Source organism: Sus scrofa, chromosome 6 (assembly GCF_000003025.6).
Source record: "Sus scrofa isolate TJ Tabasco breed Duroc chromosome 6, Sscrofa11.1, whole genome shotgun sequence".
NCBI classification, from domain to species: domain Eukaryota; kingdom Metazoa; phylum Chordata; class Mammalia; order Artiodactyla; family Suidae; genus Sus; species Sus scrofa.
In genome coordinates, this window is record NC_010448.4 from 65,142,394 (window position 1) to 65,155,200 (window position 12,807).

Genomic DNA, 12,807 nt, shown 5'->3' on the forward strand with positions numbered 1-12,807 from the left:
GTGATTCCACTGCCTTCTGAAACCCCAGGGGTTTCGGAATGATGCCCACTTGAACCTGTGTGTTTCCCAGCTCGATCTTGCCCCTGGGCCCCTGGCCAGGCCCTGGTCCTCCTGGGCTCCCCCAGGCCTGGTCTCCCAAGAGCCCACCTTAAGAGAGCCTGCGTGAGTGCCCGTGAGCATGGGCCTGCCCTGGGTTCGCGTCCCCCCCCCCCATCACAGAGCTCCCCACCCGCTGCTCATCTTTGCACCTGACCTGACCCCCTTCAGTCCAGAGCTGCACTTGGCACTGAATGGGTGCCAGTGAGTGAGGGGTACCCTGAAATGCTCACCAGCTTCTCCAGGGACTCCCACCCGGACCCCCACCTGGGCTGAGGGGCTGCATCCCTTTCAGAACATTCTCCAGGCTTGGAAGAAGAAAGAAAGAATTTGAGCAGATTCCAAGGGATAGAATGGAGGCTGCTGGGGGGGGGGGTGGAGATCCAGGTATGGCAGTGCCTAAACCACATAAAAAGGGGGCCCTCTCTAAGAAAAGTAACATAAAAATAAGCTATTTTGCTCGTTTTTAAAAAAGGGTGGGGGGAGTTCCCACTGTGGCACAGCAGAAACGAATCTGAGATTTCTGGTTCGGTCCCAGGCCTCGCTCGGTGGGTTAAGCATCTGGTGTTGTGAGCTGTGGTGTAGGTTGCAGACATGGCTCAGATCCTGTAGGTTGGCGGCTATAGCTCTGATTCGACCCCTAGCCTGGGAACCTCCATAACCTCCACAGGCTGCGGGTGCGGCCCTAAAAAAGGCAAAAAAAAAAAAAAAAAAAAAAAAGACCTGTGCACACATTCCAGCCTCCCCCCAGTTTGGAAGCGCAGAAACAGTATTGGCAGCCTCACAGTTATCAACCTCCACCCAGCCCGCTGTCCCCAGCACCAAGTTCATCCTTCAGGTGGGTGATCCTAAAGCAGGTGACAGGTAGGCAGGCAGAACTAGGGTGACAGGCCCCCTGCCACACACCCCCATGCCTGAGAGGGCTCAGGCTCGGGTGAGGACAAATGTCCCACAGCATGGAGGTCACCTCTCCAAGCAAAGCCTCCCCCCAACCCACTCCGGCCCAGGAGAAGTGTCTGCTGCCCCTCATGGTCCCCTGGCACCCCCACCTGCTCCTCCCCAGCCTGAGCCCTGGGATGTGGGATCTATCAAGCATCTGACCTTTTTTTTTTTTTTTTTTCCTGGTCTTTTTGCCTTTTCTAGGGCCGCTCCAGCGGCATATAGAGGTTCCCAGGCTAGGGGTCAAATCAGAGCTTCAGCTGCTGGCCTACGCCAGAGCCATGGCAACACGGGATCCGAGCCGTGTCTGCAACCTACACCATAGCTCACGGCAACACCAGATCCTTAACCCACCGAGCAAGGCCGGGGATTGAACCTGCAATCTCATGGTTCCTAGTCGGATTTGTTAACCATTGAGCCACGACAGGAACTCCCCAAGCATCTGACCTTTAAATTCTAGTGTGTTCTGCACAAGCAACCACCATGCCACAGGAGGGGGTGCTTAGATTTTACATTTGTCGCAAGTAACAAAACAATGTATTTGTCTTTAATACACTTTTATAAGCGGATTTAACTCAAACAAATTTTTTTTTTTGGTCGCGCCCACAGCATGTAGAAGCTCCCGGGGGAAGTCCTGAGTCTACACCAGATGCTCTGCCAGCTGGACGGGGAGGCCTCAGGCTCTGGTTCTGGACTCCATCTCTAAACCTCCTGACTTGACCCTAAAGAGAAACTGACATCAAAGGAGCCATCCACACAGACATGGCACGGGGCGGAGAGGGGTAGGTGGACGGAGATTCCGGAGCAGACGCCGCGGTTGGGTCCCCTCTGCTGTGCGACCCAGGAGGAGGCCAAGTGCCTCTCTGTGCCTCCGCCCATGGGGTGAACCCGGGAGAGCAGAGCGTCACCCCTGAAGCCAGTTCCCCCCGAGCCCCTGATCCGATGTGCTGGTTAGGCTGGTCAGCAAGTGCAACTCCTGCTCAGGGACGGACAGGCCTGGACTGTGCCCCCTGCAGCCCTCCCTCCCTTCCCTGGGGGCAGCACCAAGAAGGGGTTACAGACCTGCCCGCCCTGAGAGCAGAAAACACCCCCTCTTGTGCCCCTGCCAGGTGCTGGGTACCACAGCGTACGGGGTGGAGCTGTCTCCCAAAAGTTGTCTAAGTCCCAGCTGCCACCCACCCCACCACCACCCCGGGACCTGTGATGCGACCAGAGTTGCAAAAAGGGTCTCCGCAGACGTCACAAAGCTAAGGATGTGGGGGTGAAGTTGTCCCGGACTTGGGGTGGGCCTCTACCCAACAGCAGGTGTCCTGACAAGAGGAAAAGATTTGAGACACATGGAGACACGGGAGCAGCCATGTGGCCACAGAGGCAGGAAGGGAGGGAAGTGCCCACAGCCAAGGGCTGCCAGAGACTGGCCGTGATCACTGGCAGCCGGGAGAGAAGCCGGGACAGAGGACAGATGCTCCCCAGAGCCCTGGAAGGAGCCCACCTGCCCACAATGTCATCCCAGGCTTCCGGCCTCCAGACCTGGAAAGAGCAGGCTTCTGTGGGTCCAACCACCCCACCCGTGGGCATTTCTCAGCAAGTACAGGACACTCAGACGAGCTGTGACACGGTGGACCAGCGCCAGCCCGCTGGGCCCAGAGAGGAGGTGGATGTGCATGGGGTGGGGGGGCAGAGGGCCCTCCCACCCGGCGTCTCAGCAGCATCACCCTCAGGGCAGAAAGAGGCCCCCCAGAAGTCGAGTCTGGGAGCCACGTAGGGCTTTGCTGCTGGACACACTTTCCATGGTGCCGCCCTTGTGTTTCTTGGAAACAAAGCAACATGTGTCCCCCGTCTTGCACCCTTGACTGCCATGCTGACCTGAACCAGGACAGACACCCCCCATCCCAGGCAATGTCCTCTCCAAGGCCCCCTGGCCACAAACCCAATCTGATGTCCCCTGGCGTCCCCTTGAAACTGCTCACCCAAGAGAAGTACTTCCAGGCGGCCAGACCTTCCCCCAGTCCCACCGTTTCACTGGGACTGCGGCTCCCGCTGGCGGTGACAGGGCACTGGGGGCACCTGGGCCCAGTGAGGTGGGCGGCACATGGGGGCAAAAAGAGACCATCGGGTCCAGGGCAGAGTGTTACGGGAGTTACCATGGGAACAGCTCAGCCTCCCATCCCTCATCCCCACAGCCTGCTCTTGTTCCTTAAAGCCCAGAGGTCTGGAAGCTCTTCTCCCAAGACTCCCGCCCCCACCGTCTGCTGGAAGGGGGGTTTCTTTGTCAAAAGAGACCCACCAAAGTCAAAAGTCAAGGGTGGTCTGTACCTTACACCACATGCCTGTTCTTAGATGGTCCCTGGGGACACCATAGCCACCAAGTGCTGTCCAGCCTGGGGCGCAGCCCTGGGATGGCTGAGTCCCTGCCTGGCTCCCTGTGGGAGGGAGAGGCTGCGCCCAGAAGGCAGCCGTCTCTGCGAGGTGAGTCTGGAAGGTGAATAGTCTCTCGGCTCTGCACCCCGAGCCCCCGCATCTCTGAGGTCCCACCCTTGGGGCTCCCTTTGGCCAGTGCCTGGCGCCTGGCTCCTCCATCCCTCACTCCATCAGAAGCAAATGTCAAGGTGGGATCCGTGGATCTGGTAAAACGCTCACCCACAGCCTCTGGAAATTGAAAAGAACTCAGCTTCTCCGCTGGGACCTCACATCCTCCTGCCTGCCCCGCGGTTGGCGAATATAATCTTTGTCTCGCCCTTAAATGCGCCCTCTCCCCGCAGGTGCTCCCCGCAAGCTGCTCTGCGCTCTGGTTTGAAGGCCCGTGTGGACGATTCTGCCACCTGGTGGTGAGAACTGGAGCAGCCTTTCAAAAGCCCCAGGAAAGAAGCATTGCAACTCAGGGGGTCCCAGCTCAGGGGCCGCCGCCACAGCCGGACCTGCAGAAGCCAGGTTCCCTTCACCACAACGTGCGTAGACAGTAAGACACCCAGTGCTGTTCGCCATCAAGCAGACCCTCCTGCTCCCTCTGCCAACTGTGAGCTGCGGGCCTGCAGACCACCTGCCCCCCACATCCCCAAAGGGCTCAGGCCCTGGGTCAGCATCCTGCAACCTCAGGGCCTGTCCGTCTGACTGGTCCTGGACCTGCTCACCCGGAGTCCTGCACCCCACCCCTGGGCACTCAGCCCTAAGAACAGCTCGGTCCTCGTCGCTACGCAGAACCTGCTCGCTCTGTGACTCCTCTGAGTCCAGCACCCACGCACGGCATCCAGACATCCAGGCCGCCCTCTCCCTCCCTGCATCCTGTTGGCTCAAAAACCAGCTGCATACACGGAGGGCAGCGAGAGACCCAGAGGAAAAGACGGTGCTCCAGGTGGGCAGGGGGCAGGCTAATGAGCAGGGAACTTGCTCCCCAGGACGGTCTTGGGGCTGCAAGACGTGTGTGTCTTTGCACCTGCCCACCGGACCTTAAAAGGTCATGCTCAGCCCCTGGTGGGCTCAGCCACATGACCGTCCAGGTGGTCTCAACGACACCTCACTCCGAGAACAGCTCCCATCCAGGGCGGGTGGGCAGGACGGGCCCTGTGGGAGGCTCCGATGAAGGGATGTTTCCACACTGAGGTCTGGGCCGTCCCCGGCTTATCCATGCATTAGCTTGGATGTGGGGCTGACCAGAATGACCTGTTTGTGGCCAATGAAACATACATGGTCCATCTGCTTTAGTTATTGGAGAAAAGGGCACAGTGACCAGAAGAATGTCCACATTCGGAGTTCCTGTCATGGCTCAGTGGTTAACGAATCCGACTAGGAACCATGAGGTTGCGGGCTCGGTCCCTGCCCTTGCTCAGTGGGTTAACGATCCGGAGTTGCCGTGAGCTGTGGTGTAGGTTGCAGACTCGGCTCGGATCCTGCGTTGCTGTGGCTCTGGCGTAGGCCGGGGGCTACAGCTCCGATTCAACCCCTAGCCTGTGAACCTCCATATGCCGCGGGAGCGGCCCAAGAAATGGCAAAAAGACAAAAAAAAAAAAAAAAAAGAATGTCCACATTCAAGACGCCTCCCTTCCTGGGACGCCGGCACTAGGGCTCCTTCCGGGATCAGACCCCCTTCCCAGGAGCCACGGCTGGCCTGACTCTGTGCACGTGCTGCTCTGGTCTTTCGAAGCCCGGAAGGACGGCTTCCCTGACTTGCCTGATGGTCTTTGCTCTGACAGACATAGAACCGAGCCGAAAACCCTGCTTCTTAGGAGCAGTTCCACTGTCACCTGAGAGGCTGTCTCCCGGGCCACAGTCCTCAGTTGGGCTCAAATACAACTCTTTTCTATTCCTATTACATACCATTTTTTTTTTGTTTGTTTGTTTGTCTTTTTGCCTTTTCTAGGGCCACAGCCGTGGCATGTGGAGGTTCCCAGGTCAGGGGTCGAATTGGAGCTGTAACCGCCAGCCTACAACACAGCCACAGCAACGCGGGATCAGAGCCACATCTGCGACCCACACCACAGCGCACAGCAACGCCAGATCCTTAACCCACTAAGCAAGGCCAGGGATTGAACCTGCAACCTCATGTTTCCTAGTTGGATTCGATAACCACTGAGCCAAGACGGGAATTCCTGTTTCACACAGTTTCTTGTCTTTTTAAATGCTCTGCCTGGGTCCAGCCGGCGGTCACATCCTCTCAGAGACCTCCCCCAGCTCCTGCCCCCTGTCCCTGGTCCCTGCTGGTGTGGCTGCTGTCTCTGCCAGACCAGGAACTGGATCCAAAGTGAACGTCGCTGGCCACACTGGGAGACACTCCTGCACACGGCGTGCCCTGCAGGAGGAAGGGCCCTGGCTGCCTTTCCCGGGGGCCCTGCTCAGGCTTGTGCGAGCAACCTTGAGGGGGGAGGACCAAGCTGGCTCGCGGGTCCCCAGGGTCGCCCCTGTGTCCATGCTGACACTCTGGACATTGCTTCTCTGTGACTAACAGTCCTTTGTCGCTGACCCAGGGCCTCCGCCTGTCTTCTGCCAGCGTCCCTGAAACCGTGGCGGGCTAGCCTCTTGGCTCATGAGTGGAGCGACACCCCTGACCCCTCGCGGTGCTTAGCGGAAACTCCCGCCCGGGAGCCTGGCCTCCACTCCCCCCATGCCTTTGACCACAGCCACCCAGCAAGCCCCCAGTCTAGACCAGTCCACCTACTGGTCTCTCCCTCTCCCGCCAGCTGCCGTGTGGAAGGCTCCACTGCGGTCCTGCCTGAGGCCTCCTGGCAGCCCTGTGGTCCCTCCCTGCTCATTGCCGCTCTTCCAAACCAACTAAACCCAAACCCCTGGCTCCAAACCCCCCACCCCCACCAAAGAAAGCAGGTGTCCCTGAACTCCTCAGTGCCCCCCCGCCCCCGCCACACTCCCACTCTCACTTCGGCTCTCTCCACCCATCCCTGAGCTAACCCTGACCCCTGGGCTCCAGGATCTGGTCCCCCGCTTCCTCCAGGAGCGGGAGTCAGTCATCGGGCCCTTGTCCCTTTTCTCCAGCCTCACTCCCATCCCCCACTCCACAGACACCCACAGAGCCCCCAGGGCCAGGGGCACTGAGAGCCAGGTCAGGCGGCCACTCTAGAGGCACCTGTGAGCTCGTGTGCACCTCACACAGCCTGGGAGCCAGGTTTCAGCATTCCTGCTCCCCAGACGTGGAAAGGGGAGCAGGAGGCCAGCTGGGTTCAGTGTCAGCACAGCCACGTACAGACGAGCGGGAGCTCAGCCCCGGAGCAGGCTGGGCCCCTGGGGGCAGGCCAGCCCAGGAAAATGACCACTGCCTGTGCCCTCCCTCAGGAGGCGTCCTGAAAAGAAAGGCCGGCCACCGTGGAATGGCTCACAGACCAGGAGGGCACCCAAGTCCGCATAAGCCAGGAGGCCTTGGCTGATTGGTGTGGCCGCAGCAGCTGTATTGGCCTCAGGTTCCCCACCAGAACCCTTCAAACCTGTCCCTTCGTCGGTGGCACACACTCAAGAGCATATACACAAGAACCCTGGGCTCTGTGATAGTCACAGCTCTAGGAAAGGGTTATAACCCCCAAAGCACAGCCACGTGGAAGGAGCTCACTCCTGGAAATCTAACAGACACACACACACACACACACACACACACACGGAGCATGACCCGTCACACACGGTAATTACACACAGAACACACATGCACGGAGCGGACCATGACATGAAACAGCCAAGAAGCAGCAGTGAGTGGTAGTTAATGACAACATCTCCAGGGGAGCGCGGTCTGAACTGAGCATTGGAGGATGGATACAGCACAGGGGCCAAGAAGCCCTTTGGGGTGGCAGGACTAGAGGGGCTGGGAAGCCGACTCCATCATCACAGGTGCTGACACTTGGGACGCACTATACACTGTCACAGATGCACAGCCCTGGGGTTTCCCTGAGACGGGCAAGGAGGATGAGATGCCAAGACGGGGGAGCTGAGGACCCTGGCAGGGATGGCAGATGCCCAGGGTCGTGCTAGCTGCAGGGAAGGTCACTCAGGGCAAGAATAGATCCAACTCTAGCACCCAGAAGACAAGTTCAAGGGCAGCCACAGTGAATCCAGGCTCTGCCCTTGACGAGGTGACCAGGCCGTGTGCCTCAGTGCCCCTTTTGGGGAGCAGGGGTCGGGAGCTCTGCTTCCTAGGTGGGGTGCGTATTCCTGCATCTGGCATAGCGCTGGGCCCGTGTCTCTGCTGCTGCATCCATGAACCCGCGGTCAGAAAGGCGGAGGCGCGCAGCAAAATGCTCTGCCCCTCGGGCCGCTCCTTCAGTCCCCTAAACTGGCGATGCCCTTGCGAAGGCGGACATCACCACGCACAAGGATCTAGTCCGGGGGGTGGTCACTCTGGGCGGGGGGCGCATTCAGGGAGGTGGTCATCCACGGTGGGGGGTTGCGTCCAGGGGTCGGTCACCCTCAGCGTGAGTGGGGGCGGGTCCAGGAAGCGGTCACCCATGGCGGGGGCGCGTCCAGAGAGTTCGTCAGTTCTGGTGGGGGGCACGTCCAGGGGGCTGTCACTCTGGGCAGGGCCTGGGGTCCCTTGCCGCATGTCTGCTGCACTTCAGCCAAAATTGAACAGAGTGGCGTGGACGCCGGGCCGGAGGTCGGGGACTCAGGACGTCCCCCGCCGCCCGCCGCGCCGGGAGGGGCGGGCAACAGGTTTTCCTGGGGTAGCAACGCCAGTCTCCTGATGGTCTCTCCCTGCTGACCCTCCGCGTTGCCTTGGCAACCGGCCTCGGCCCCGCCCTTCCCCCCGCCCCCCACGCGTAAACAGGAAGTGGGCGTGCGCGCGGCATGCACTTCCTGCGCGGAGAGGGGCGCGAGCGATTGTGAAAGGCGGCTGGAGGGACCAATCGCGAGAGACAGCTGAGGAAGAGCCAATCGCGAAGGCCTGCGGGGGCGGGGCCCGAGGCAGGACTGGTCAGACGGAGCCAATCGCGGCGCAGCATCGCGCGGGGCGGGCCCGGGGCGGGGCCCGGAGCCGGGCGGTGGAGGGGGAGGAGGTGGCGCTGACGGCTGCTGCGTCGGGTCCTGTCCCGGGTAGCTCGGCGGCGGGCGCAGCGATGCTGCAACTGCGGGACTCGGTGGACTCGGCAGGCACGAGCCCCACCGCGCTGCTGGCGGCCGGCGAGGAGGTCGGGCCGGGCGGTGGCGGCAGTGGCGGCGGCGGCGGTGGCGGGCGGCCGGGGGTGGGTACGCCGCTGCGGCAGACGCTGTGGCCGCTCAGCATCCACGATCCCACGCGTCGCGCCCGCGTCAAGGAGTACTTCGTGTTCCGGGTGAGGCGGGGGCGGGCGGGGCCGGGGGCCGAGGCGAGCGGGACCGGGGCCGGGCGGGCTGACCTCTGACCTTCGCCCCCACCCGCAGCCCGGTACCATCGAGCAGGCGGTGGAGGAGATCCGCGTGGTCGTCCGGCCGGTGGAGGACGGCGACATCCAGGGGGTGTGGCTGCTGACCGAGTAAGGGGGCGAGCGCTGGGGAGGGAGGGAGGGAGGGGCCCGGGACCTATGCGCCAAGAGGCGCCGAGGTGACCGCTGCCGCCCGCAGGGTCGATCATTGGAACAACGAGAAGGAGAGGCTGGTGCTCATCACCGACCAGTCGCTGCTCATCTGCAAGTACGACTTCATCAGCCTGCAGTGCCAGCAGGTGGTCAGGGTAGCCCTGAGCGCGGTGGACACCATTTCCTACGGAGAATTCCAGTTTCCGCCGAAATCGCTCAACAAGTAAGCCCGGCACCAGGGCTCCTAGTCAGCCCTGGGAAAACCAGCCCCCCGTGGAGGTCTTGTGTCTGCCGTGATTGGGGAAACATAAAAGCCTCTGCTTCAAAACCAATAGAGCTGCTCAGAACAGAGGCAAATGATTTCTGCACGTTAGGAGGAATCCTGGCTGAGAGACAGCTACTAGGCTTGTAGAATGTGAATTGGGAGTTCTCGTCGTGGCCCAGCAGAAACGAATCCGACTAGGAACCAAGAGGTTGTGGGTTTGATACCTGGCCTTGCTCAGTGGGTTCAGGATCCGGCATTGCTGTGAGCTGTTGTGTAGGTCGCAGACGAGGCTTGGATCTGGTGTTGCTGTGGCTCCAGCGTAGGCCGGCAGCAACAGCTCCAATTTGACCCCTAGCCAGGGAACCTACATATGCTGCGGGTGCAGCCCTAAAAAAGGACAAAAGACGAAAGACCAAAAAAACAAAAAAAATTAATTTGAGGTATGCTGATCTAGACCTCACGTGAACATCACCAGATAAGAGTCAAATTCAGCATTTTATCTCTGGTCAGGAAAGGACTGTATCTGTCACATCAAGTCCTGCTTTGGTTACCTTTTAAAAGAAAAAGCTGTCAGTTTTATTTACAGAGGTTACGAAAGGTTAAATGTGGAAACCTTTAATGGCCAACTTTCAAGAGCTGATTTTCATATCTTAGGGGAGTTTTCTGAAGCATGAGGAACTGAGACATTAGTAAACTCAATTGAATTAAACAGTAGATTTTAGAGTTTTGAGGCAGAGATTTAGATAGGGAATTCGGGAAGCTGAGCTAAAATTTTTAAACAACAGCAAGACGGTCAGAAAAAGAGACTTAAAGTTATAAAACTATCACTTGTTTAGTCAGCCCACTACCTGTTCAACTTTGTTGTGTAGGTATTAACTTCAGCTTAGCTGGGACAGTGGGGTCAGCTGGTGATGGGTAAAAATGCTGGATGCTTTCATTACTGGACACGCCATCCCTGCCCAAGCTCAGGGGTCCTGCTCTGTTGGGAAATGTCACAGTCTCGTCTTTGCTGGTGGCACAGCCTTCTACTCTCACGCCCAGGACTAAGCAGGTGCGGTGGGGGCTCCGTGGCCTGTCGTGTGAAGCCTGATCCCTTTCTCTGACTTGGCAGGCGAGAAGGTGTTGGGGTTCGCATCCAGTGGGACAAGCAGAGCCGGCCTTCCTTCATAAGCAGATGGAACCCCTGGTCCACCAGCGTGCCCTACACCACGTTCACAGAGCACCCGATGGCCGGTGTGGATGAGAAGACGGCCTCTCTGTGCCAGGTAAGACGGCAGGGGGCAGCAATGGCACCACCCAGTGGTAACAGGAACCTCTAGGCCTGCTCAGGATGGTGGCCACGTGTGGCTGTTGAACATCTGAACTGTGGCTAAACTGAGAAAAAAACTTTGTTTAAAAACTGTAGTCAACTTATGTTTAAATTGCCCTGTGTGGTTAATAGCTGCTGGTCATGGAGCTGCATGATGGTCCCTTTGTGGCTGCGATTGTCCTGGAGAAGGGCCCGGAATTGGGGTCACGGCAGCGGACCCTGTGTGGCTGGTCCCAGAGCTGGTGGTTTAGGCTCCACAGGAGAGGGGGCCCTGGGGTGGCGAGAGCTGGATCCAGGACTGGCAGCACTCGCAGACTGTGTCCCTGGCCTGAGTGGGTGGCAGGAGGGTACGTCAGGTCACTGGGGCAAAGCCCCTCAGACCAGCAGAGCAAGTCCGTGAGTCCCAGCCGTCACCAGTGAGCGCAGAGGTAAGATCTGGTATTTCTAGAGTGCCACGCTGAGGAGGCGGGCCGCCGGGCCGTGGCTGGGAAGGCAGCTGGCCTGGGGCTGGGACGCAAACATGGGCTCCGCCTCACCTGTGTCCTCCGATCCGGCTCCATCTTTTCTCTTTACAGCTGGAAGACTTCAAAGCGCTGTTAATCCAGGCCGTCAAAAAGGCCCAGAAGGAGAGCCCTTGGCCGGGCCAGGCCGGGGGCGTGCTGGTCCTGGAGCGCCCGCTCCTCATCGAGACCTATGTGGGGCTCATGTCCTTCATTAGCAACGAGGCCAAGCTGGGCTACTCCATGACCAGAGGCAGAATCGGCTTCTAGACGCCGGGCTGATGGGACTGGGGAGGGCGCGGTCCGGCCTGCGGCTGCTCCCGTGCCCCTCACCCCTCAGGTCTGGGCGCGGTTGGCATGACGAGTGAATGGTGTTCCTGGGCCTTGGGTAACATGAACTGCAGACACTGCGAAAGGAATCGAGCTGTCGCCTCCTGGCCCGTATCCGTTTCCTAGAACCGGTTTGCTCCGTTGTTGCGTTGCTCCTGCCCTCTCCACCCGGCTTCCCGTGGTCCCTCCCGCCCCCGGCCCAGCGCATTAATAATAAACGCTGTGATTCCACTCGAAGGTCCCAGGCAGCGGCAGCGGCAGCCGTGCAGAGCGCTGCATCCAGGGGCTGCCTGAGCCCCCAGTGCCTGTATTGCAAGTATGTTTACAGCTGGTGTCAGATTTTGTATTTGGAGATTTCATCCGTCTTCTTAAAGCTGATATGAAAGAAGCCAGCGCGGCGGGCTCCATAAGAGACCGTCTGCGGTGGCAGTTCCTGAAGAACAGCTGCTTTTGCGTAAATGTTTGACCTAAAGTCGCGCTTTTCTTAAAATCAATCCACACTGTGTTAATACGTAAGGCATCTTTCCCACACCCAAAAAGCTTCGCAGAACGCGAGTAGTTTGCAGAAGTCACGTTGCTGAGTTCTTTGCACACGGTTTTGACAGCTTCATGTAAGTTTGTGTTGTCACGTTTGTATCTTGAGAGGGAATCACTCGCTTTGCTTTTAAAGAACACCTTCAAAGCAGAAGCCACTGAGACCGCTGCCCCAGCTCCCGCTCTGACGCAGACATGAGCCCGTGGTCAGCTCGCCACCCCTGCCCGGCCACGGCTGAGCGGCCTAACTGGACTGTGGGTTGATGGTTTGAGGACCGGCTCCCGGCTGCTTCGGCCTCACCGTGACTGGCGGAGCTGTGGTCAGTGGGGCTGTGACCCGTCCAGATGAGAGGCTGTCCCTCGGCCCCACCTGGGTCCTGAGCCTCGGCTTTGGTCTCACAGTGAAGACGTTTGGGATCAAGTGGGTGGTGTTCCTTTTCTAGTCATTAAAACAGGGCAGCGGTCAAGGAAGCTGCCAGTTAAATGAGACGGGCGTGAGCTCATCTGCCCGGGTCCTGAACCCTTGTCCGCTTGCTGTGGGCACTGTGAGGCTTCAACTCGTCCTGGGCACCAGGGAGCAGGACACAGCCCAGCCTGCACCCAGGGAGTCAAACTCTAGTTCCTCACCCGCCAGTAGCCCCGCCAGCCCTCCGGCTGCCGGGGCACCCATCCCATGCTCCGGAATGGACCCCGCACACCCCCAGGCTATGCCCACAGAGAGCCTGCTCCTGACAGGCTCCAAGCACAACAGGGTTCTGTGGGAGGGACGGGCTGCTTAGGGCAGTTACTCCCTAAAACAGTGCCCCCCAACTTAACACTGACCTAAATCAAGAAAGCGAGCACTAACCA

General features: G+C 59.3%; 1 protein-coding gene across 2 annotated transcripts; it reads left to right on the forward strand.

The window, feature by feature from the left end:
* TPRG1L (tumor protein p63 regulated 1 like) lies at nt 8,504-11,918 on the forward strand. 2 transcript variants are annotated; one of them, NM_001244355.1, is made up of 5 exons: nt 8,504-8,798; nt 8,887-8,978; nt 9,067-9,243; nt 10,397-10,550; nt 11,170-11,918. In NM_001244355.1, the coding sequence occupies exons 1-5, from the start codon at nt 8,583-8,585 to the stop codon at nt 11,362-11,364; spliced, it is 834 nt and encodes a 277-aa protein (NP_001231284.1). In that variant the 5' UTR covers nt 8,504-8,582; the 3' UTR covers nt 11,365-11,918. The 2 variants fall into 2 exon arrangements, with proteins under 2 accessions (NP_001231284.1, NP_001231285.1); NM_001244356.1 differs by having other exon boundaries at nt 8,504-8,654.

Excerpts from the sequence above, each read along its gene's own strand:
- TPRG1L (NM_001244355.1), top strand. The coding sequence starts at position 8,583 with ATGCTGCAACTGCGGGACTCGGTGGACTCGGCAGGCACGAGCCCCACC. Across the intron at positions 8,979-9,066 it reads GGGGTGTGGCTGCTGACCGA|GGTCGATCATTGGAACAACG; the intron begins GTAAGGGGGCGA and ends TGCCGCCCGCAG. Across the intron at positions 9,244-10,396 it reads CCGCCGAAATCGCTCAACAA|GCGAGAAGGTGTTGGGGTTC; the intron begins GTAAGCCCGGCA and ends CTGACTTGGCAG.